The sequence below is a fragment of the Symphalangus syndactylus genome, chromosome X (assembly GCF_028878055.3).
Source record: "Symphalangus syndactylus isolate Jambi chromosome X, NHGRI_mSymSyn1-v2.1_pri, whole genome shotgun sequence".
Classification (NCBI taxonomy): domain Eukaryota; kingdom Metazoa; phylum Chordata; class Mammalia; order Primates; family Hylobatidae; genus Symphalangus; species Symphalangus syndactylus.
The window spans coordinates 111721906-111743613 of NC_072447.2; the positions used below are offsets into that span (position 1 = coordinate 111721906).

The 21708-nt window shown below is 43.1% G+C and overlaps 2 protein-coding genes across 6 annotated transcripts in view; one reads left to right on the top strand and one right to left on the bottom strand.

Moving 5' to 3' along the window:
* TSC22D3 (TSC22 domain family member 3) overlaps window positions 1–2179 on the bottom strand; it is a 63026-nt gene extending 60847 nt beyond the window's left edge. The window contains exons 1-2 of one of the 5 annotated variants that reach the window (XM_063634494.1): window positions 2093–2179; window positions 1191–1616 (exon numbers count right to left, since the gene is read on the bottom strand). In XM_063634494.1, the coding sequence (XP_063490564.1) occupies window positions 1191–1510 (320 nt within the window). In that variant the 5' untranslated portion in view covers window positions 1511–1616; window positions 2093–2179. Of the gene's footprint in view, window positions 1–1190; window positions 1831–1869 lie in introns of those variants that run through there. The other 4 variants (XM_063634493.1, XM_055268279.2, XM_055268280.2 and 1 more) reach the window with 4 other exon arrangements.
* Window positions 2180–3693: 1514 nt separating this feature from the next.
* Window positions 3694–19726, top strand: NCBP2L (nuclear cap binding protein subunit 2 like). The gene is made up of 2 exons (XM_055269164.1): window positions 3694–3756; window positions 19224–19726. Exon 2 carries the CDS (start codon window positions 19296–19298, stop codon window positions 19689–19691), a length of 396 nt encoding a protein of 131 aa, XP_055125139.1. The 5' UTR covers window positions 3694–3756; window positions 19224–19295; the 3' UTR covers window positions 19692–19726.
* The last annotated feature ends 1982 nt before the right edge of the window (window positions 19727–21708 follow it).

Below are 21708 nucleotides of genomic sequence, written 5' to 3' on the forward strand. Positions count from 1 at the left end.
TGTAAGTGCTCAGAATTTCTTATCACTTTGTCTGGGCACATCATCTGCCTACAACCTAGAATCTCAGAGCTAAAAGGAACCTTAGAGAGACTAGAGAGGTCAGGCGACTTGCTCAGGCTCATACAAACAGGTGAAGCCATAACTTGTACTACAATCCAGGTCTCCCACAGTGGCGATGTCTTTCTCTTACATAACCTGTGTTGTTGAGCAAGAATAAATCCTGGCTTATACACTCACACACACACATGCCGGTGCCCTATCCTGATGGCGCTAAGGACACTAAATCCATGGCTGGGTTTCCTGATGTTGTGTGCCCTGCCTCTAAATTGCCTCAGTTGTTCCCAGAGACTGATTCTTGCCAGAGTGTCTCAAACTGAAGGACAGCAGCCGCCTTGGGTCTTCCCATTGTGTTTTTTCCCTCCCTTGTCCTCTCCTTGCCTCCCCAGCAGGATTTCTAGAAAGCTTGACTGGTACTCCAATACACACCTTCAACGACATAGATTCATCCACCCTCCTGCCACACATAGTTCTTGAGGCACTCAAGATGTCCTAGGGTGCTCTCTGGGGTTGCGCTTAGCTTACATTTGAAATTTAACGCTGTGATCCATGGAGGAGGAATCCCTCCCATCCAGAGGCTCAAGAAATTCTCACAAGTCTCTGATTTTAAAAAATTTCCCCCTCCCCATCTCCCTTTCCCACCACCAGCAGTTTAATTTGTCTTGACATTTTGCTTGCCCTCACTGTCGGTCAGGGGCACTCAGTAATTTTAAAGCCCTTGTAGTTTCAATCTGATTTTGCACATTTGAGATGGGCTTTTGAGAAGGGTAGAACTTGGAACTCAAGAAGACCCCATGGCAGAATCTCCAAAGGGGCTATGGAAATGTATGCATTTGAGGAGGGGGTATTTTCAGCTACCTCCAAACCATCTGGGGTCTGCCCACCTTCTAGGCCCCAGCGTCCCCATCAGAAAGCCTTTGCAGGCACCTTTCAGAATAGGGCTTGCACCTGCCAGGCTTCCCCTCAGCTCCGCGGTACTCCAGGCAACCTCAAGGTCCAGTCACTGCAGCCTGAGTCAGACCTCCCCAGTACCCCACCTGAACTTCCTAGTTGCCCCTTTTGTCAGAGGTGAGGGTGCAGCAGAGGTTGGTGGGAGCAAGGACCGAGTTGCCGCCGTGTGCCGAGCCACCCACCTGTGGAAGAAGAGCAGGATGGAGAGCATGGTCTGGTCGATGTTGCGGCTGCAGATGCCCTCGTTGATCAGGTAGCAGGGGTCCCGCAGCACCGGCTCTAGCGAATCCTGCCGCATTATGCTGTTGAGCTTGTCGGTATTGAGGTTCTCAAAGACCAGCTTTTCCTGCAGCTGCCGAAAGTTGCTCACTGTAGGGCTGCCCGGGTTGTTGTTCTCCCCGCCGCTGCCTCGCTGGAGCCCGCTCCGATGGGCCAGGTCCAGGCAGCAGTTGCAGCAGTCGAGGCCGACAGGTGAGCGGCAGTCGAGCTTGGACTGGGCCATGTTCTCAGGCTTGGAGGTCGCCTGGCCTGCGAGGTCAGGGGCGGCTGGCAGGTGCGCGCCCACCAGACTGGCCTGAGGGGACTCCAGGGTGCCTGGAAAAGACAAGCTGTGAGGAAAAGAGTTGGAAATTAGCGCCTAAAGCCAGCCACCCTCGGCTCGGCCCCCTTCTGGCTGTACTGCTCCGGGTGCGAATAGAAACAGCTGGACAAACAGCTCCGAGCGGATCCTTCGGGCTCACTTCCTCCTCTTCCTCCTTCTCCTCCCCCTCCTCTTGAGGCCGGGGCCGCCCCCCTGAGGTGCCACACGCGGCCCCAGCGCAGTCCCAAGTTTCCCAAGTGTGAGCGGGGATTGGGGCGGACCTGTGGAGGCAGGAAGGGCGGGCAGCAGGGCCGAGGGAGAGCCGGGGCGCGCCCTTGCTCCCTCCCTCCTTTGCTCCCTCCCTCCCCGGTTTGCAGGCTCTCAGGCTCTCGGGCTCCCCTGGGCTGTGACGGCTGAGCGGTGGCAGGAGCTGAGAGCGAGTGAGCTAGTGAGCGATCTGCACGCCCGGGAGTCAGCACTGGGATATGACAGCATGTAAATTACCCTAGAGGGGACGGCGGAGGACGCTCCTCCGCCGCTTCTCAGGCTGGCGGGAGGGGGCCCCGAGCGGGCTGGATCCTGCCCCTCCACCCCTCGCCCCGCCCCGCCCGCACCCTCGTGCCCTAGCATCCACGCTGCCGCTCGCACCCTCGCCCGCGCTCCTGGGAGCCGGCCCAGCTCTCACTCTCTCGGCGAGCCGGGACGCTTCGGTTCAGGCTCTTTCAAGCGCTCATGGCGCATCCTCCGCCAGAAATCGCACGCGGCCCACCCGGGCTGCCGTGCCCCCTTAGTGGCCGGGTCTCGCGGGGCTTGAGCTCGGCGTGAGGGCAAATGTCTCTAGTCTCACCTCGAATGGGTCCCCCTACAGAAGAGACGACGCCCTCAAGAGCCCCAAGTGTTGTAGCCTTAAAGTGCCGCCCTCCAAAATCCCCCCTTTTTTTGGGAGGGGGCGTGCAAGGAGAGCGGTTGCCTCTGCAGAGAGTCAGAGAGTGCCAGGCACACATTAGGAGTGCGCAATAAATGCCGTAAGCAAAACTCACAGAAGCACGCTCAAACTCTCCTCAGTTTCTGTCTCTTTCTGCTTAATGATATCGTCACCTCCTTTCCCCAGCTCGCTGTGTCCTCTCTTGCCTGAACCCCTCAGAGGCAGTCTCTGTCCCGGCTTCCCTCTGCCCCTTCGCCGTCTCTTTTCAATCCTCCCCTTCCTTCTCTCTGCTCTTCTGCTTCCACTCATTCCACTATTTCCCTTATTTTTTCTCTTTTCTTTTTTTCTTTACCCATTTCCTCTACTTTCTCCCCCATTTCCATTCTTTTACCTTTCTTTCCTTATTTCTTTTCTCCTTTTCTCTATTTCCTCATTTCCCCTTTCTCCCCTTTCCTCTTTTTCTCTCATTTTTCTCTCCCCCTCCCGCCATTTCCCTTATTTTCCCCTCATTTCTTACTTCAGCACCCCCTCTTTTTCCTCACTTCACTTACCTTCTCCTATTTCTCCAGATTTCTTCTCCTTCTCCTTTTCTGAACCTCACCTGCCACTTTAGTTGATCTCCGTCTGTCGTTACCCCTTTAACAGACGTAGCGATTGCATGTTCACAGGCCTGAGGGGCGTACCCCAGCTCTGTAAGATGGAGGGATGTTCTGGGTGGGCAAGTGGTGGGTTTCCAGGGTGTTTCACGACTCAGAGACTTGGAATACTTTAAATGTATAGGATTAAATAATTATTAGTGTCTGAAAAAACAACTTTTCGTGACGTTCAGTTTTCACGTAAAACTGACTTATATTTCAGTCAGTACTCCCCACCCCCCATCGGCTCCTTCATTCACAAGTCCGGCCTTTGAAATAGAGCGGCATATACTGCCATCTTGTGTCCAAAACATCGAACGTTCTCTGCCTGCGTCACAGAAGCTCGGAGAGGCACCAGAGGTGCCTCCTGGTGGAATCCACAGTGCGTTGATTCTAAGAGTAGCAGGAAAGAAGTGTAGGAGGCGGAGCTGCTACACTGAGAGCTCTGTGGCCGAGCTAGTAGGCAGGAACACGCTCCTACACTAAGAGAGCTCCAGCTAATAGGCAGGAACACCAATCAGGGCCAGAGCCGCCCTTTTTTCTAGTGGAGCTTCACTTGGCCTGAGTCGCTGCAGATTGGACTTCCATAGATTTGAAACTTCCTCCAGGTACCACAAGCATCAGCCCTGTGATTAAGAGCAAAGAGCGGCCAACTATTGTAACTCTTATTCCCAAGGCCCCGTGGGTCCTATATGTGCCCTGCAATTTGGGGAAAATGGAGGTGGGGTTGTGGTCTCTATGCTGTAGCAGCCGGAAAGCCAGAAACAAGCCATACCTCTCGCTCTTGACAGGATCCCAAGGTCAGAGGTGAAAGAGGTGCTGGGGGGTCGCTGATCATACCTGCAAAACTGAGAGTATGGTGCTTTTGTTCTAACAGACTGCTGAGGAGTCTCTATTTCTCCTCTCAAAAGCAAACCCTTTAGATGTATTAATTTCCCTTTTTCTTCTTCTTCGCTGTCTTTTTTTTTTTTAGTGTTCTTGGGTAAAAGCCAGAGGAGGTAGTAGAATATGAAATTTTATCTGCATTGTGTAGACTTATAGTCTACTAAATTGTTTTTTAATTACAGTGTTTATGTTTTTTCCTCTTGTTTATAATTATTTCATGTTAAACGTTATAGCAAAATATATTAGACCCATAAATGTTTATTTAAGTTGTGTTTTGTGAACTGCTGGGACTTTTGTTTCTCTATTTGCCTGAGTCCTCTTATCTTCGTGCATAACCTTGGGATGAGGCCCTGGTAGAAGTATTTCCTTCTTGGCATTTGGCACCATTAAACTCAAGATTCTGTCCCCTTGACATTTCCCTTGTTGTAGTCCTTGCTCTCAAGGAGTATTGTTAATAATTCAGTACAGCTTTCCATACTATATCCAGGCTGATCAAGAGTAAATATAATTGAGATACAAAAAAGCTACGTAGTTCAGAGATAGAGTTCAGGAGCTGCTATGTATTTGCATACAAGTCCAGCTTATATTGACATATTGCACACCTCCTCAGGAGAAGGCTGACTGGGCAGGGCCACCTTGGCTCCCTTCTGTGAAGCCTTGCTTTGCTGACATATATTGCGTTGGATGGAGAGACTCCAAGCAGCAAAATGTTTTGCATAAACTCAGAAAGCAGAGGGGGGACCCCCACTTTCAGACAGAGCTGGTAGCTTTCTGGGTGGAGCAGAAAGAGGGTATAAGGGGCATCTCTTTCTCAGATGAACTCATTTAACAGTCACTGTGTGCTTGTCCTGTGTCAGGTATAGTGTAAGTGGGGATTCAGAGGTAAACAAAACAGGCCAAGCTCCCAAAGACTTCATGGTCTAGCTGCAGAAACAGAGTTGCAGACAGACAAAAACGGTACAAATACTAAGTGGTAATGGAGGCCTGATGTGTGTGGGGGGAATGGGGGATGGCATGTCTTGGGAGGGTGTGGAGGAGGGGTTAGCTCTGGCAGAAGAGAAGGACAATCCAGGTAGCGACACTAGAGAGACTAGTGAACAGAGGCTTGGGGCTGAGAACAGTGTGTATGCTGATGCCCAGGTGTGGATTACAAAGCAGTTCAGTGTTACTGGAGAATAAAATGTGAGACATGGAAGCTGGTATAGTTATAGATGTGCTTGCTATTAATGTAATAAATAACAATATATAAAAGCAACTCTCATAACCATGGCAACTTGAAAGTAATGATAATTGTAAACATATTTAAAGATACCTGTAGTAACAGTAATGTGACATAAAATTGTGATTTCTATTGGGGACAAAGTCACAGGTACTGCTAACACTATCGTGATCTGTTCTCTGCATTTGTAGTTGAAGGAAATCTAAATTTTAGTTAGAGGTTGGTGAAAACAAAGATGTAATATTTTCCCATCTAAGTTAATTTATCCCCTGAATATTTATTTATTTATTTTTTTAGAACGAGTCTTGCTTTTGTTGCCCAGGCCAGGCAATGGTGCGATTTTAACTCACTGCAACCTCCGCCTCCCAGGTTCAAGTGATTCTCCTGCCTCAGCCTCCCAAGTAGCTTGGATTGTGGGCATGTGCCACCACACAGGGATAATTTTGTATTTTTAGTAGAGACAGGGTTTCACCACATTGGCCAGGCTGGTTTGGAACCCCTGACCTCAGGTGATCCACCCGCCTCGGTCTCCTAAAGTGCTGGGATTACAGGCGTGAGCCATTTTCTACTGATTCATCATCACAAAGCTGTGAGGCAGCCTTGTTTTCATAGCTCTCAGAGACATGGAATTGTTTTCTAAGGTTACACAGCTGGCAAGGGCAGAGATGGGACTTGACCCTGAGTCAGTGTCACTTAAGCCCCACCCAAACTTCAGGCCTTGGATCTGCACCAGTATGGCTACATTAGAATCACCTGGGAAGTTCACTTTTTTTTTTTTTTTTTTTGACAGAGTCTCGCTTGGTCACCAAGGCTGTAGTGCAGTGGCATAATCTCGGCTCACCGCAACCTCTGCCTCCCGGGTTCAAGCGATTCTTGTGCTTCAGCCTCCCGAGTAGCTGGGATTACAGACACACGCCACCACACAGGGCTCATTTTTGTATTTTTAGTAGAGACGGGGTTGCTCCATGTTGCCCAGGCTGTTCTTGAACTCCTGAGCTTAAGATCCACCCATCTTGGCCTCCCGATGTTCTGGGATTACAGGAGCCACCAAGCCCAGCCTTATTATTATTATAATTATTGAGACAGGGTCTTGCTCTGTTACCCAGAGCTGGAGTGCAGTGGTACAATCTCAGCTCACTGCAGTCTTGACCTCCTGGGCTCCAGGGGTCCTCCTGCCTCAGCCTTCTGAGTAGCTGGGACTACAAGGGTGTGCTACCACACCCAGCTAATTTTTGTAGAGATGAGGTCTCGCCATTTTGCCCAGGCTGATCTCAAACTCCTGGCTCAAGCAATCTGCCTGCCTTGGGCTTCCCATAGTGCTGGGATTACAGGCATGAGCCATGAAGGCCTGCTTTTTTTTTTTTTTGGACAGGGTTTGGCTCTGCCGCCCAGGCTGGGGTGCAGTGGCACGATCTCGGCTCACTGAAGCCTCGGCCTCCCTGCCTTCTGAGTAGCTGGGACTACAGGCGTGCAATCTCTCCTCACTGCTACCTCTGCCTCCCGGGTTCAAGAGATCCTCTCATCTCAGTGTCCCGAGTAGCTGGGACTGCAGGTGAGTATCACCACGCCCGGCTAATTTATTGTTTTTATTTTTATTTTTGTAGAGATGGGGTTTACCATGTTGCTCACGCAGGTTTTGAACTCCTGAGCTCAAGCAATCCGCCTGCCTTGGCCTCCCAAGATGGTGGGATTACAGGCGTGAGCCACCACGCCCAGCCTGGGATCCATCTGTCATTCTTTCTATCTATCTATCTATCTATCTATCTATCTATCTATCTAATCATCTATCTATCTATCTATCATCATTTATCTATCATCTATCATCTCTTTCTCTCTCTCTCTCTCTCTCTCTCTATATATATATATATATTTTTTTTTTTTTTCTTTGAGACAGAGTCTCGGTCTGTCTAATTTTGGTATTTTTAGTAGAGACGGGGTTTCACCATGTTGGCCAGGCTGGTCTCAAACTCCTGACCTGAGGTGATCTGCCCACCTCGGCTTCCCAAAGTGCTGGGATTACAGGTGTGAGCCACTGCACTGGGCAGGGATCTATATTTTTAAAAGGTCCCCAGATGATTCTTAAAGGTAGCCAGATTTGGGAGCTTTAATGTTCTCAACCACAAACTTTTTGTTTTTATTTTACATTTTAATCTAAATTGTATATATTTAAGGTGTACATCATGGCTATATATATATATATATACCCACACATATATACACACATAGACTACAGTCAAGCTAACATATCCATCTCTTCACATAGTTATCTTTGTGTGTGTGTGCGTCTGTGTGCAGTGAGATCTACGCTATTAGCAAATTTCAAGTGAACAATACAGTATTGTTAACTATAGTCCCCATGCTGTACATTATATCTTTAGAACTTATTCATCCTATATAACTGAAGCTTTGAACCCTTTGACCAACATCTCCCCATGTGTTCCCCACCTTACCCCTGGTAACCACTATCTACTCTCTGCTTTGATGAATTCAGTTTTTTTTAGATTCCACATATAAGTGAGATCATGTAGTGTTTTTCTTTCTGTGTTTGGCTTATTTCACTTAGCAAAATATCCTCCAGGATCATTCATATTATCACAAATGGCAGGATTTCCTTCTAAGGCTAAATAATATTTTATTATGTATATACACATACATATACATATATACACATAATATACACACATATATACACATAATATACATATATACACATATACATATACACTCATATACACATACATATACACATATGCACACACATACATGTATATATATATACACACACCAATTTCTATATTTAGAAATTGAATTTTTTAGAAAAAATTAGAAATTAATTTAGAAATTGAAATGAATGGATAAAAACTCATTTTAACCCATCAATGGACACTTAGGTTGTTTCCACAAGCTTTCTTAGCACAGTGCTTGGGCATGGTAGATACCTAATAAATATCTGATTAACCAAGGGGAAATAAAATATGGAGATGGGGAACTGAGGGAAATTGAAAAGCTGTCCTTGAGGGCCAAGCACAGTGGCTCACGCCTGTAATTCTAGCACTTTGGGAGGCTGAGGTGGTGGGATCACTTGAGGTCAGGAATTTGAGATAAGCCTGGCCAACAGGATGAAACCCTGTCTCTACTACAAATATAAAAATTAGCCTGGCATGGTGGCACTTGCCTTTTTTTTTTTTTTTTTTTTTTTTAGAGGGAGTCTCACTCTGTCGCCCAGGCTGGAATGCAGTGGCGCGATCTCGGCTCACTGCAACTTCTGCCTCCCGGGTTCAGGCGATTCTCCTGCCTCAGCCTCCCGAGTAGCTGAAATTACAGGCACCCGCCACCATGCCCAGCTAGTTTTTGTATTTTTAGTAGAGACAGGGTTTCACCATGTTGGCCAGGCTGGTCTTGAACTCCTGACTTCAAGTGATCCATCTACCTCGGCCTCCCAAAGTGCTGGGATTACAGACATGAGCCACTGCACTCGGCCAAGAATTGTATATATTTAAGGTGTACACCATGATGTTTTGATATACATTGTGAAATGACTACCACAATCAAGCTAATTAATGTATACATCAACATGTCTTTGTAGAACTGTTTCATGGAGGCCATATATTATTACATCCTAATATCTACAGTGTTTTCTTCTGGAGCTCACAATCTGGTGTGCGTATGTATGTGTGTGTGTGTGTGTGTGTGTGTGTGTGTGTGTGTGTCCAGGGTGGGAGCACAGGCAAGTAAAGAGACAATCACAGTATATACAATAAGGATTGTCATGGAATGAAGCACAGAATGGTGATGGAAGGAACAAAGAGTGGGCATACCAAACACAGATTGGAAGGGTAAAGGAAGGCTTCCTAGAGGAGATGATGGCTTGAAGGGTGAATTGAGAAGGACAAAGTACTTATACAAGCCCATTTTTAGTGCCTAGTAGGCATTCATCTAATGAGATGGTGGATGTATAACACTTAGTACCTACCACATAGTCACAGCTCAATATGTGGTAGATGTCATTATTGTTACCTGACCTTTTCAAACAAACTTGAATGGCAAGTTATGTTTACTATGAGGAATACGTAACATGGCATGTTAAGTACTTAATATAGTGTCTGGCATATGATAATTGCCCAGCAAATGGTGGCAGTTGATAGTGTTATCGTTGCTGCTATCATTATTTTTAGGTTTGGCTGGACTGAGATAGATGGAATCTTCCATCTCTGATCTTTTGGGTCATTCAACTCTGCAATTTGTTACATGTTACATTATTTCATATTACATGAAATTACATATTACATATTTATATATGTAATATGAAATTACATGTTACACATTACATTTTTTCAGATATAATGTCTGCAAGCATGCTTATGTTCAGAACTTTTCCCGATAACAATCTCTGGCGCCAACCACCGCTACCACCATCACCAGCCACATGGCGTTCTCAAGTTGTGGTCTCCACAAAGCATATAGAAAATAGAGGAGCTGGGCAGATGCGGTGGCTCACACCTGTAATTCCAACACTTTGGGAAGCTGAGGCGGGTGGATCACTTAAGCTCAGGAGTTCAAGACCAGCCTGGGCAACATGGCAAAACCCCATCTTCACAAAAAAAAAAAAAAAAAAAAAATTAGCCAGGTGTGGTGGCATCCACCTGTGGTTTCAGCTACTCAGGAGGCTGAGGTGGGAAGATTGCTTGAGCCTGGGAGGTTGAGTCTGTAGTGAGCTGTGATTGTGCCACTGCACTCCAGCCTGGGCCACAGAGCGAGACCTTCTCTCAAAAACAAACAAAAGAAAGAAGGAAAGAAAGAAGAAGGAAGGAAGGAAGGAAGGAAGGAAGGAAGGAAGGAAGGAAGGAAGGAAGGAAGGAAGGAAGGAAGGAAGGGAGGAAGGAGAAAAGAAATAAAATAAAATAGAGGAACTGATGGTAGAAGAAGTGGAACAGAGGTGTTGTTGCCTCTGAAAATATTTTCTTTATAGTAAAGGGATGACATTGGTTTTCTGATCAGCCTCTGTATTTCCAATCTAAGGACAGTTGGTAGAAGTGAATCAAAAGCTTTCCCCAACTTTGTTGGGCACTTTTGTTGTTCTGGATAGGAGGGTAGAGTGTAGGTAGGTTATAAATATGTTCCTCAGTCCAACCCCATCCCCCCACAACAGCTAGCAGAAATTCCTTCTCCATTAGCAATTAACAGTCCCTTTTCCCCTATTTTCCATAGCTAGTGCAAGTTTTGGTCTTTTGTTGCAGAGCTTCATGGATATTTTAATGCGCATTCCTAGATGGTGGGTATCAGACTGTGTTATCTTGCTGCCATGTTAACCCAGAGTTCCCCCAGATACAATTGGCTTTCTTGCTAACGACTTCAGGGAGAAGGCACAAAAGTCCTTTGCTTTTTCATGGTCCTTTGTTACTGTCTTTCCAGTCCTCTCCATCCTGGGGGCCCTGTTTTCACCAGTCATCTCATTTTACCCAATACAGGAGTCCTCATCCTTTTTGTAAGGAAAAATTGTGTTGTATATTCCTGATGCCTTGATCTCCCTGGGAAGAGGGAAATTAAAGGTAAAGGGAAGTTGACTGAATCTGGGGGCTGGCTACCAGGGTGTGGAAGTGAAGAGGATTGGGGAGATGCTGCTTACTGTCTTCCTCTCTGAGCTGAGAATCCACGCAAACTGCAGAGAGCAGGGCAGGAGAAGGGCGATCATGTTAGAGAGTTAGCTTGCAAGGCCTTGATATTGTCTGTAGATCCCAAGCTACCGATTAGGAGCCCCTGACCTAATATAGTAAAAAAAAATGGTTTGTGTTGTCACTGTGGCTATTTTTTAATATCCTTCCAGAGGTATATCTCCCTTCCTGTATTAGCTTTCTAAATCTTGATACTGTGCACTCAGATTGATCCATTTGCCCTACTTTCCAATCCTTGTAGCATTCTCAATTGTCTTTCAGCCACCTCTGGAATTCTGGACTTGGTTTACCTAGCCTTTGTGACCACTCCATATATTGACATACAGGGAGCCTCCAAGTTGCAGACAGGCTGAGCTCTCAAAGTGCACTCTCAAGTCAATTGTTTGGAAGGTGACATGCATTTTTCCATAGGAGAAAAAATTTGTTATAAATTGAACTACATTTCCAGACCAGCCCACAAAAGATGTTTTTAGCTTTAATGTACTAAAAATGGGGGCCATTTGCAACGAAAAAGTAGGAAATCTTGGTAATTCAGCAAAAACAAGAAGACAATCCAAGGGAATAAGAAATACTTTTGCTTGACTGCTGGTACTGGTGTCAAGAAAGCTGAACTGGGTGAGGTACACAGGGCTTTCCGGAGGCTCTCCAGAAAGACTCATGGGGACTTTGAAAGTCTGTGTAATCATAACATAGTTCTAAGTTTACTTCAAAACTGATGGCTTTCAATAATAATGACTACCATATACTGAGCACTTACTGTGTGTCAGGCGCTGTGCTAGGCAGTTTACATACCTTCCCCTCATTTCATTTCATTCTCACAACAACCCTATGAGGTAAATACTATAATGACCCTTATTTTACAGACTGAGGCTCAGAAAGGTCAATGAACTTGACAAAAGTTATACAGACAGCACAATTAGAGGCCAAGTAAATGGTTTCCTACTGGCCAAACCTGTGCTTTACAATATATATGTGACCACTCTTTTCTTTTCTTTTCTTTTCTTTTCTTTTCTTTTTTTTCTTTTCTTTTCTTTTCTTTTCTTTTCTTTTCTTATCTGGGTATATCGGGAACACTACTTTTGGGGCTATCAGCCATTATTAGAGTTATTTGCCAGATCACAAAGAAACTAAGATTGGGAAACTAGGAGAGGTGGTACAAGGGAGAGAAGGAAGGAGGAAGCGACAGAGAATTTTGTTAGGCAAAAGTTCAACTAAGAAACTACATACCTCAGTGCTTCTCAGACTGCACTGTGCACTCAAATCACCCAAAACTCGTTAAAATGAAGATTATTATTCAGCAGATCTAGGGAGGGGCCTGAGATCCTGCATTTCTAAAAAGCTCCCAGGTGTGCTGCTCCTGCTGGCCCATGGGCAACACTTTCAACAGTAAGGCCATATAGTGCAAATGATAAACAAAAACATTCAAGCAACCATTAACACCTGCTTCCTAATTTAATCCAGATCAGCTTCTACACTAGACAGTCACTTATTATCCTCTTTTCTCCTGTAGGCTGTCTCAGGCCATTGTCTCCGCTTTAGTTCTGCCAGTCTGTTTCAGCTTATGTTTGTTTATTTATTTATTTGTACAAATTTAAGGGGTTCGAGTGCAGTTTTGGTACATAGATATATTGCAGAGTGGTGAAGTCTAGGCTTTTAATGTAACCGTCACCCAAACAGTATAGATTGTACCCATTAAGTAATTTCTTATGTCTCACCTCCATGACATGTTTATGTTTAACTACTCATTTAAATACAGGTGTTAAATACATATGACCATCTTCTGTCACTCTGAGCACTAGGCAGTCTCAATCAGACATGAGTTTCTCTTGGCACAAAGTAGATATTTGGCCACAGGGTTCCAGTCCTCAACAACGGCTCTCAGCTCTCTCACCCGTTAGGAACAGTCTTATAAAGGTAAGGCATGTAGTAACGCTACTGTCCCAGCGCTTTCTAATTTCCTTTCTTAGAGCTACTGCCTTCATCTGGAGCAGGAAGTAGCCTGGCTTTTTAAAGAGTCCAGATCCTTGTTCCTTTCACATAGTTGAAACAATCCCAGCATTAATTTAAGGCAACCATTGAAAAGATTCTTTGCAGAGTCCTGCCAACTCCAAAAGCCCAGTGAAATTTGTTTCCTGGAAGATAATTTACTTTATTTTGCCACCTCCTCTCTTCCATCCCCTTAGGATTTTGACTGATCATTTTGAGCCATTCTTCACGTTTTTCTTCTATTTTTAGTCTCTCTGACTAATTTTCCCCAATAGCAAGAGTCAAGGAAAGCTTTCCACTCCAACCAAGCTCTACTTTTTAGGTAGAAAATATTCTCTCACAGTGTTTACAGATCAACTTGATGATCTGTGGTCCCTGGCAACTGGATTGCTTTTCTATCTTCTCTTTAACCTTTGGGGATGTTAACCTTGGGGGTGACCCTTCTAACACCTTTAGCAGGTAGGAGTTCATTGCAGCCTCCACATGAATAGATTAGGTAAGTTCACATTCTATCACTGGATGAATTAAAAACTCTGCTAAAAAAGAATCGTAATCTTCTGTTTTTAACTTCTATCCATTAATCTTACTTTTATCATATGGAGCAGAAATAGCACTTTCAATGTTTCATGACATTTGTCATATCCTCCTTTAACTATCTCTTTGCTAGACTAAACATCCCCAATTTCTAATCAGTCCTCAGTTACTTCTTGACCCTTCATTCATTCAATAAACATTAGATGCACTATGATTTGTAAATGTTCACTTTAAAATACGGTACCTCAAAATGGAACGTACTGCTCGCTGTGTAGTTTGACCAGCATGGAGCACATTGGGACTGCCACTCCTTGTGATGGTCTGATGCAATTTTATGATCATGCTAGCTTAAAAAAGAGTAACTCACTTCTTCACATCTAGTGAGTACCTACTTTGGGTCAGGTACCTAACATCTACTAGAAACCTCTGTTTTCAGTGGTAGAGGTTCTCTATTCTTTGTTACCCCATGGGTCCTGGAGATGGTAGAACCACCCTCTTCCAATCTTTCCTACTGTCATCTGCTGTACTTTAGTTCTCTCACTTATTGAGGACTTCACCTCCTCACTGATAATCTTCCTTTCCACCCCAAATCTAGCCACCATCCTGAGTGATCTTAATGCCCTCATAGATGACCCATTTATAAGCTTCATCCTTTCAATCATTTTACCTCCACTCTGCTACACCAACTATTTTCAATGATCCACTTTATTCTCAGCAGATGATCTCACCTCTTATTCCATTATGAAAATCTAGGTCATTGGATGCTAACACTCATTTTCCTGTCCTCACCCCACCCTGCCACATAGTTGTGTCCCTACATGTCCTAACCTCTTTTTTTTTTTTTTTTTTTTTTGGTCTTGCAGAAATAGACATAGCTTCTCCAGTTCAAGGCTAATTTCTCTACGTGTGCTTTGGAGCCCATTCTTTCTCACCTCCTTGAGGACTTACTTCATCAGTTATCCCTCCTCTCATCTGTGTCTTCAACAACTTCTCTACTTACTGGCTGCTTCCCATCAACCTTCAGACATGATCAACTTTCACTCTAAAAAAAGAAACAAACAAATTTTCTTTCGCCTCTATCCCCAACTGGCATTTGCCCTATTTCTCTTCTTTTATTGTTATGGAATCTTTTCTAAAGTGTAGACACTCTCCATTTCCTCACCTCCTGTTAAAAACTCAGCTCCCACTATGGCTTTTCTGTTCCCAGAACACCACTTTTATTTCTCTTTTTAAGTAAACCAATGACATTCTAATTGCAAAATCTAATGAACAATGTTAAGTCTTTATTTTACTGGACCTCTCTCTGATGTATTTAACATAATTGATTGCTCTCACCCTACTTCTGTCCTCATGACTCTCTTGAAAGTGCCTACTCCTTGGCTTTGGTGATGTTGCACATCTTCTGACTGTCCTCATTCCTCTCTGATTACTCCTTCTTATGCTGTTTTGTGGACTTTTCATCTGCCACCCCATAAATGCCAGTCTTTCCCAGGTTTTTTCATTCCTCACCTTTCCCCTAGATCATCTCATCCATACCCATGGTTTTATCTACCATCCTATTGAGCCTCAAATCTGTGTCTGTAGTCCCAGACACAGACCTCTCTTGAGAGCTCCAAACCCATATACTAGTTGACACTTGACAGGTATAATATGGCACATCCTACAGGTACCTCAAGACCAAACTCAGTATGTTCCAAATTCATCTTTTTTACTCTAATCTGCCCTTCCTCCTCTATCTGCCCAACTGACACCATTTTGGTGACTCAGACCTCTATCTACACAGTTGACCTCTATCTACACAGTGCTGAAACTTGGTAGTCATCCTGAATTTCTCATTCAACCAGTCACCAACACCTGTTCAGTCTGTCTTCTAAGTATCTATCTGATATATCTTTCGTTTATGTTACTACAGCATATTATTAGTCCAGGCTTTCCATCACCTTTTCGTTTTTTAACTATTCAAAGAGCTCCTTAACTGGTCTTCCTGCCTCTTGGCCTGCTCCCCCTTAGTCTATCCTTCACACTGTGATAGAATGCATTTTCTCTAATGCAAATCAGATCACATCACTCCTCTGTTTAAAGCCCTATCATGGTTCCCACTGCTTACTGGTACAGTCCAAGATGCTCCACAAGGCTTACAAGGCCCCTCACAATCTGGCCTTGCCTACCCTTCCAACCTTATCTCCTATCATCTTTTCCTTATTTTCTTTGCCCAAATAACGTCAGACTGAATACCCCCCACCATGCCTTCATGCCTTCATACACACTGTTCTCTCTGCCTAGAATGACCCCTTGGTCTTCCAGTCAAATCATTCAGCTTTCAAAATTGGACTCAGAGTATGTCTGGGTAGATACACAAGAAACTAGTGACAATGATTGGGTGGTTGGGGCACAGGAGTGGGAAGAAGACTTCCTTTTTCCACCTATTTGTACATTCTGCACTTCATAACACAAATCTGAATTCACTATTCAAAAAAGTAAATACTTGTAAATTTTTTGTTAAAAAAGCTCAGGAATCAGGTCCTTTAGAAAGTTGTTTTCCCCTCCTCATCCTCCTCTGTAGTTTTGTACTCCCTTCTTTGTGCTACCTCTGGGCCTACTGTGTGCTCCTGTGATTAGAATAATTACATTGCATTTCAATCTATATGTTAAGTTGTCTGTCTCCCCAGATTGTGAGTTACCTGAGGGAAAGGGCTGCATCTTACTTTTTATTGTTTCCCCAGAATTTAACATAGTGCTCTATAAATGTTGATTGAATGAATGGAGAAACAAGTGTAGAGAGGAATAAAGTAGAGGATGCCCCAAATTATAAAACAAAGCTCCCAAGCCAGTTATGTTTCCCAATATCCATCAATCTGTCCTTTTGCCATGTGTTGAGCTTGAAAGTAATACTTTACATTTATACTTTTTTTTTTCTGAGACAGGGTCTCACTCTGTCACCCAGGCTAGAGTGCACTGGCACAATTATGGCTCACTTCAGCCTCAATCTCCTGGGCTCTAGATCCTCCCACCTCAGCTTTCCAAGTAGCTGGGACTATAGGCACCTGCCACCATGCCCTGCTAATATTTGTATTTTTTTTTTGTAAAGATGAGGTTTCACCATGTTGCCCAGGCTGGTCTTGAACTCCTGGGATCAAGCAATCCATCTGCCTCGGCCTCCCAAAGTGCTGGGATTGCAGGCGTGGGCCACTGCACCTGGCCTTACATTTATTCTTAAGTACTATCCATCAATCACCTTGTCAATTTGGGCTCAGCATCATGTAAGACTGCCAAGATCATTTCAAAATCCCTCTTATTTTTGTGTTATGGGTAGATTTGATATGTATTTGTATATCCTGTTCTGAATCACTTGATCAGAATATTGATACAATACCTATTGCTTATTGAACACCTACAGTGTGTCAAACACTGTGCTGGGTGTTTTTACATATGACATTGTCACAGTATTTGTTGCAAGGTAGGTATTTTGCTCTCCAGTTTATAGGTGAGAAGATTGAAATCAGTATTGTTAAGTGCCCTGCCCAGGGTCATATTGCTAGTAAATGGTGAAGTTGAGATTTGAACCAAGGTCTTTTGACTTCAAAATTCATGCTTGAGTCATAACACTACATTGATTCAAAGGGGCATCTCCACTGCTTGACTACTGGGTGCCTAGCTCAAGGCAGCCCATTGTCTTCGGACTGCTCTGACCATTTTAAAAGCTCTTGTTTGTAGTGAGCCAAGTTATAAATGAGCCAAACAAGACATGGCCAATAACAGGGCCTTTTGGCTCTCTACTAGAACCTTCCTTCCAGTCTGACACCAAACGATTTGTTTGCTTCTTTGGCTATAGTTGTTCAACTAGTTATAGGCTCATCTCAACAAATGCCTGAAGCATCCAGCTTATATTTTGCCATCTCGTCTACAAGGAAATTATGGCAAACTTTGTCCAATGCCTGGATGAAATGAAATCCACTACAGCTATCACATTCTCTGATAGCTTATCTAGTAACCAGATGAAAAAAAAAAAAAAAAGGAAATGAAGTCTAGGAGGGATATTTGTTTTTTAACGGGGCAATTTGTCAATGACTTAAAGTAATGAGTTTCCAGTGGTATACTTTCAGACATCCTTGACAGGCTGTCAGGAAGATGATTTTTGGCCAGTGGGCTTCCTACTTCTCTTCAAATGACATCTAAATAGGGACTCCCATTTTCATTGCTTTGAATTGCACAGCACTGTTGTTTACATCTGGTTTTATTTAATCTTCCATTTCAGTTTTTTGGGCTTTTATTTTTTCTTTGTGTTCTGCCCTTGCACCTGTTCCCTCTGCCTGGTTCATTCCCTAAACTCCTACACCCCCCAGCCCCACAACACACACATACACATACCTTCCTTGTCCTTTGAGAATCAGTGCATGCAGTCCCTTCTCCAGAAGCCTTCTCTGTTGTCCCCAGGCTGAGGTAACTGCTTCTCTTGGGTGTTGTAGTGGCAAGTGAGCACAGTGCCTGTCACAAAGTAGATCCCCAATAAATGTTAACTCCCTTCTCCCCTTCCTCCATGAATATCTCTAAAATAGTATTGATTACACCATTTGTATTTTCTTGTTTACTTGTCTGCCTTCATCACTCAGTTATGAGCTCTTCATTCATGCAGTCATTAACAAATATTTATTGTGTGTCTAAGGTGTACAAGGCATTGTTCATGTAGGTACTTGGGGGCACAGTGATTTCTGAAAATTGTATTTTCACTGTGTCTTTTCATTGTTGTACTTATAGCACCTGTCATAGTGTCTGGCAAGGAGAGTGCTTATTAAATGTTTGTTAAGGGAATGCACTTCCTTAGCAGAGTTTCTCAAAGTGTGATCCTTGGACCATTTGCATCTGGATCATTGAGGGGTGTAGGTTAAAATGTTAATTCTTGGGTCTCTCTCCAAACCTACTGAGTCAGAATATCTTAAGAGTGGGCTGCAAGAATCTGTATTTTAATCTCGTTTTGCAGTATTTCTTTCATGCTAAAATTTGAGAACCACTGCGAAACAGAATAGAAATAGGGAGACCTAATGCCTATTATTGAAAAGTGTAGCTAAAACCAACTAAATCGTGTTTAATGCCTCTGAATGCTGTAGTAAATTTTAGTAAAAGAGAAAAAGGAATTAATTAGAATTGTCTAGAAAGGTTAATTACTATTTACCTTTTGAACAAGTGGAATTATCGCTAATAAAATCTAATCTTAATTTAGGTCGAATTTATGATACCAGAGAGTTTTCATTTTTAAAGTGCTACTTGTATATTTGATGGTATATAGGGACCCATTGTGTAACCCAACAATACAATATATTGATTCCATGTTATAGACTTGAATTGAAAATTAAGAAAGAGTATGTCCAAACTGTACCTGTGCTTTAACATTGATTATATATGTGATTTATCTGATGCTTAGTCCTTAATCAGAATTGTTAGTGCTCACTCTCTGTGCAAATTTGATCCATTTAACTGTTTTATGCCATATTTTCCAAGAACATGCTGTTATTAAAAGTGCTCTTTGGTAATAGATTAGGTATATAAGATCTAAGTCTCAACCAAAGACAGCACAACTTCCCTTTCAGGAAGACTTGACAAGTTGGATTTTATGACCGTGTTTTGGGGACTGGAGCTGTCTATTTTTAGTGTGCCTTGACATGATCCTTATGGTCAGGAGCTGAAGTGTTCTTGTATCTGAACACAAATATGTTCAATATTCACAGGTTTATACTTCTGTTTCCCTCCTTTTGACTTCCCTCTTTTTTTCAACTCAACTTAGGTTTTCAGTGGTGGTGTCACTGCTGCCAAGCTGGACCGAAAACGGCCATCTGCACGCTGCCCAACCAGCACCATGTCCAAAGACCTGAAAATTCTGTGTAAAGACCCTGCTTTGGAGCTGAGCTGCTACCGGGATCATCAGTTCAGTGGCAGTAAATTTCAGCAAGAAAAATTACTGAAGGAAAGCTCCACACTGAATATGGGGAATCTTTCCTTTTATGCAACCGAAGAGAAAACACATGAGCTCTTTAGTAGATCTGATATCAGGAATATCTTTATGGGCCTGGATAAAATAAAGAAAACAGCATGTGGTTTTTGCTTTGTGGAATGCCATAACAGAGCTGATGCTGAAAATGCCATGCAGTTTCTAACTGGGACCTGCCTAGATGAATGGATTATCTGCACTGATTGGGATGTAGGTTTTAGAGAGGGTCAACAGTATGTCGCGGTAAATCTGGGCGTCAGGTAAGCGATGAGTTTCGTGAAGATTTTCATTCTGGTAGAGAAGGCTTTGGAAGACAGACTCAGATCTGGAACAATCCATAGAGAAAAAGTTTTAACTCTAACCCCTTGAAAAGTGTGTTATAGACCAATCTCAAGTCTGCAAATAGCCAATTTCAAGTTTAAATTACCTTACTTGTTGATGTATTTTTTTCTCTGAAAATTTATTAAATAGCAGAAACAAAAAAAATCCATTTGTTTTTTGTCTGAATTTTGAAGATGCTTTTCAGATTACCAGTTTGACTGTTAGGTGGTCCAAAGTGAAGTGTTCTTCGGGAACAAAACAGGTATGTAAGACCAGAGTCAACCAAAGCACAACTTCCCTTTTAAGAAGATTTCCGTTGGATTCTATGGCCATGTTCCTGCAGCCCGAAGTTATAATTTTTTTTAGAGCTTGCATAAAATACAGTCAAATAAGTGGAAATTTTTAAAAATTATCAAGAGAAGCACAAGCACTATTATTTGAAACCATAGAAAAGTCTGGAAGAATTTGTAATAAAAACAAAAATCCTCCTGCCCCACCTCTTCCTATCCTACGCCTATTCTCTGGACGATAATGCTTAATTATTTTTATTAGTTTTTGGTTTGTTTGTTTCTTGGTAGTTTCCTCCATATCTCCAAGTAACATGACTACTTACTTTCTTTTTAAACCCTACCTACTGACTTCCTACTTTCAGAGATGAGGATTTAGCTCACTTACACCCCCATTTGCGCTTCTCTACTCTCCATCCTCTCAATATAGTTCACGACACTTTACAGAGGGTTCCTGAGTTACAATGGCTTGGCTTACAATGTTTGGACTTTACAATGGTATAAAAGTGATATGCATTCAGTAGAAACCATACTTCAGGTACCCCTACAACTATTTCGTTTTTGACTTTCAGTATAGTATTCAACAAATTGCATGAGATACTTAACACTTTATTATAAAATAGGCTTTGGGTTAGATGATTTTGCCTAAGTGTAGGCTAATGTAAAATGTTCTGAGCACGTTTAAGATAGGTTATGCTATGCTATATTTGAGAGGTTAGATGTATTAAATGCATTTTCAACTTAACAATATATTCAGTTTACAATGAGCTTATCAGGATGTAACCCCATCATAAGTCAATGAGCATCTGTACTTACTTTCCTTATTGTTACATAGCATAACTTAGGTTATACTGCAGTAATAAACAATCAAAAAATTTTAGTGCTTAAAATTACTAAGTTCTATTCCTCCCACTACATTCCCATTGCTGATTACATGGTGCGGGGGTCTGCTCCATGCCATGATTGTCCTCCTTCTGGGGCCTAGGCTAATAGTATACCCACTATCTGGAATGATGGTGACAGAGCGAAAAACAGAGTGACAAATGATGTCCTGGCTCCTCAAGCTTCCACCCAGAAATGATATCCGCCACTTTTGCTCACATTTCCATTCTCAAAACATTTATCAAAACTTATTCTGAGGGAGTGGAGAAGGATCTGTAGGAAGAGATCCTGAATATTAGTGATGAGTTATACAGTTTACTACAGGTTCTCCTATAACTTTAATATATACAAATATAACCCCATTTTTGTTTTGCTCCACCATATAGTACTCCCCACTTTGTAAGATGAAGATGTTAATGTCCTTTTGCCTTTTCTACATCTTTCTTCCTCCCCCTTCTACTTTCTAGCTTTTTTCATCTATATTTCTGTTTTTACATTGCCAAACTTGACAAAGTTGTCCGTGCTCTGTCTTTCAGTTAATTCCAAAAGTTTACAATTAGTAAAGAGTATTTTATTACTGTGACTATATAAATATTGTTCCCTGGCCAGGCGCAGTGGCTCATGTTTGTAATACCAGAATTTTGGGAGACTGAGGTAGGCAGATCACTTGAGGTCAGGAGTTCAAGACCAGCCAGGGCAACTTGGTGAAACCCTGTCTTTACCAAAAATACAAAAATTGCTGGGCATGGTGGCATGTGCCCATAGTCCTAGCTACTCAGGAGGCTGAGGTG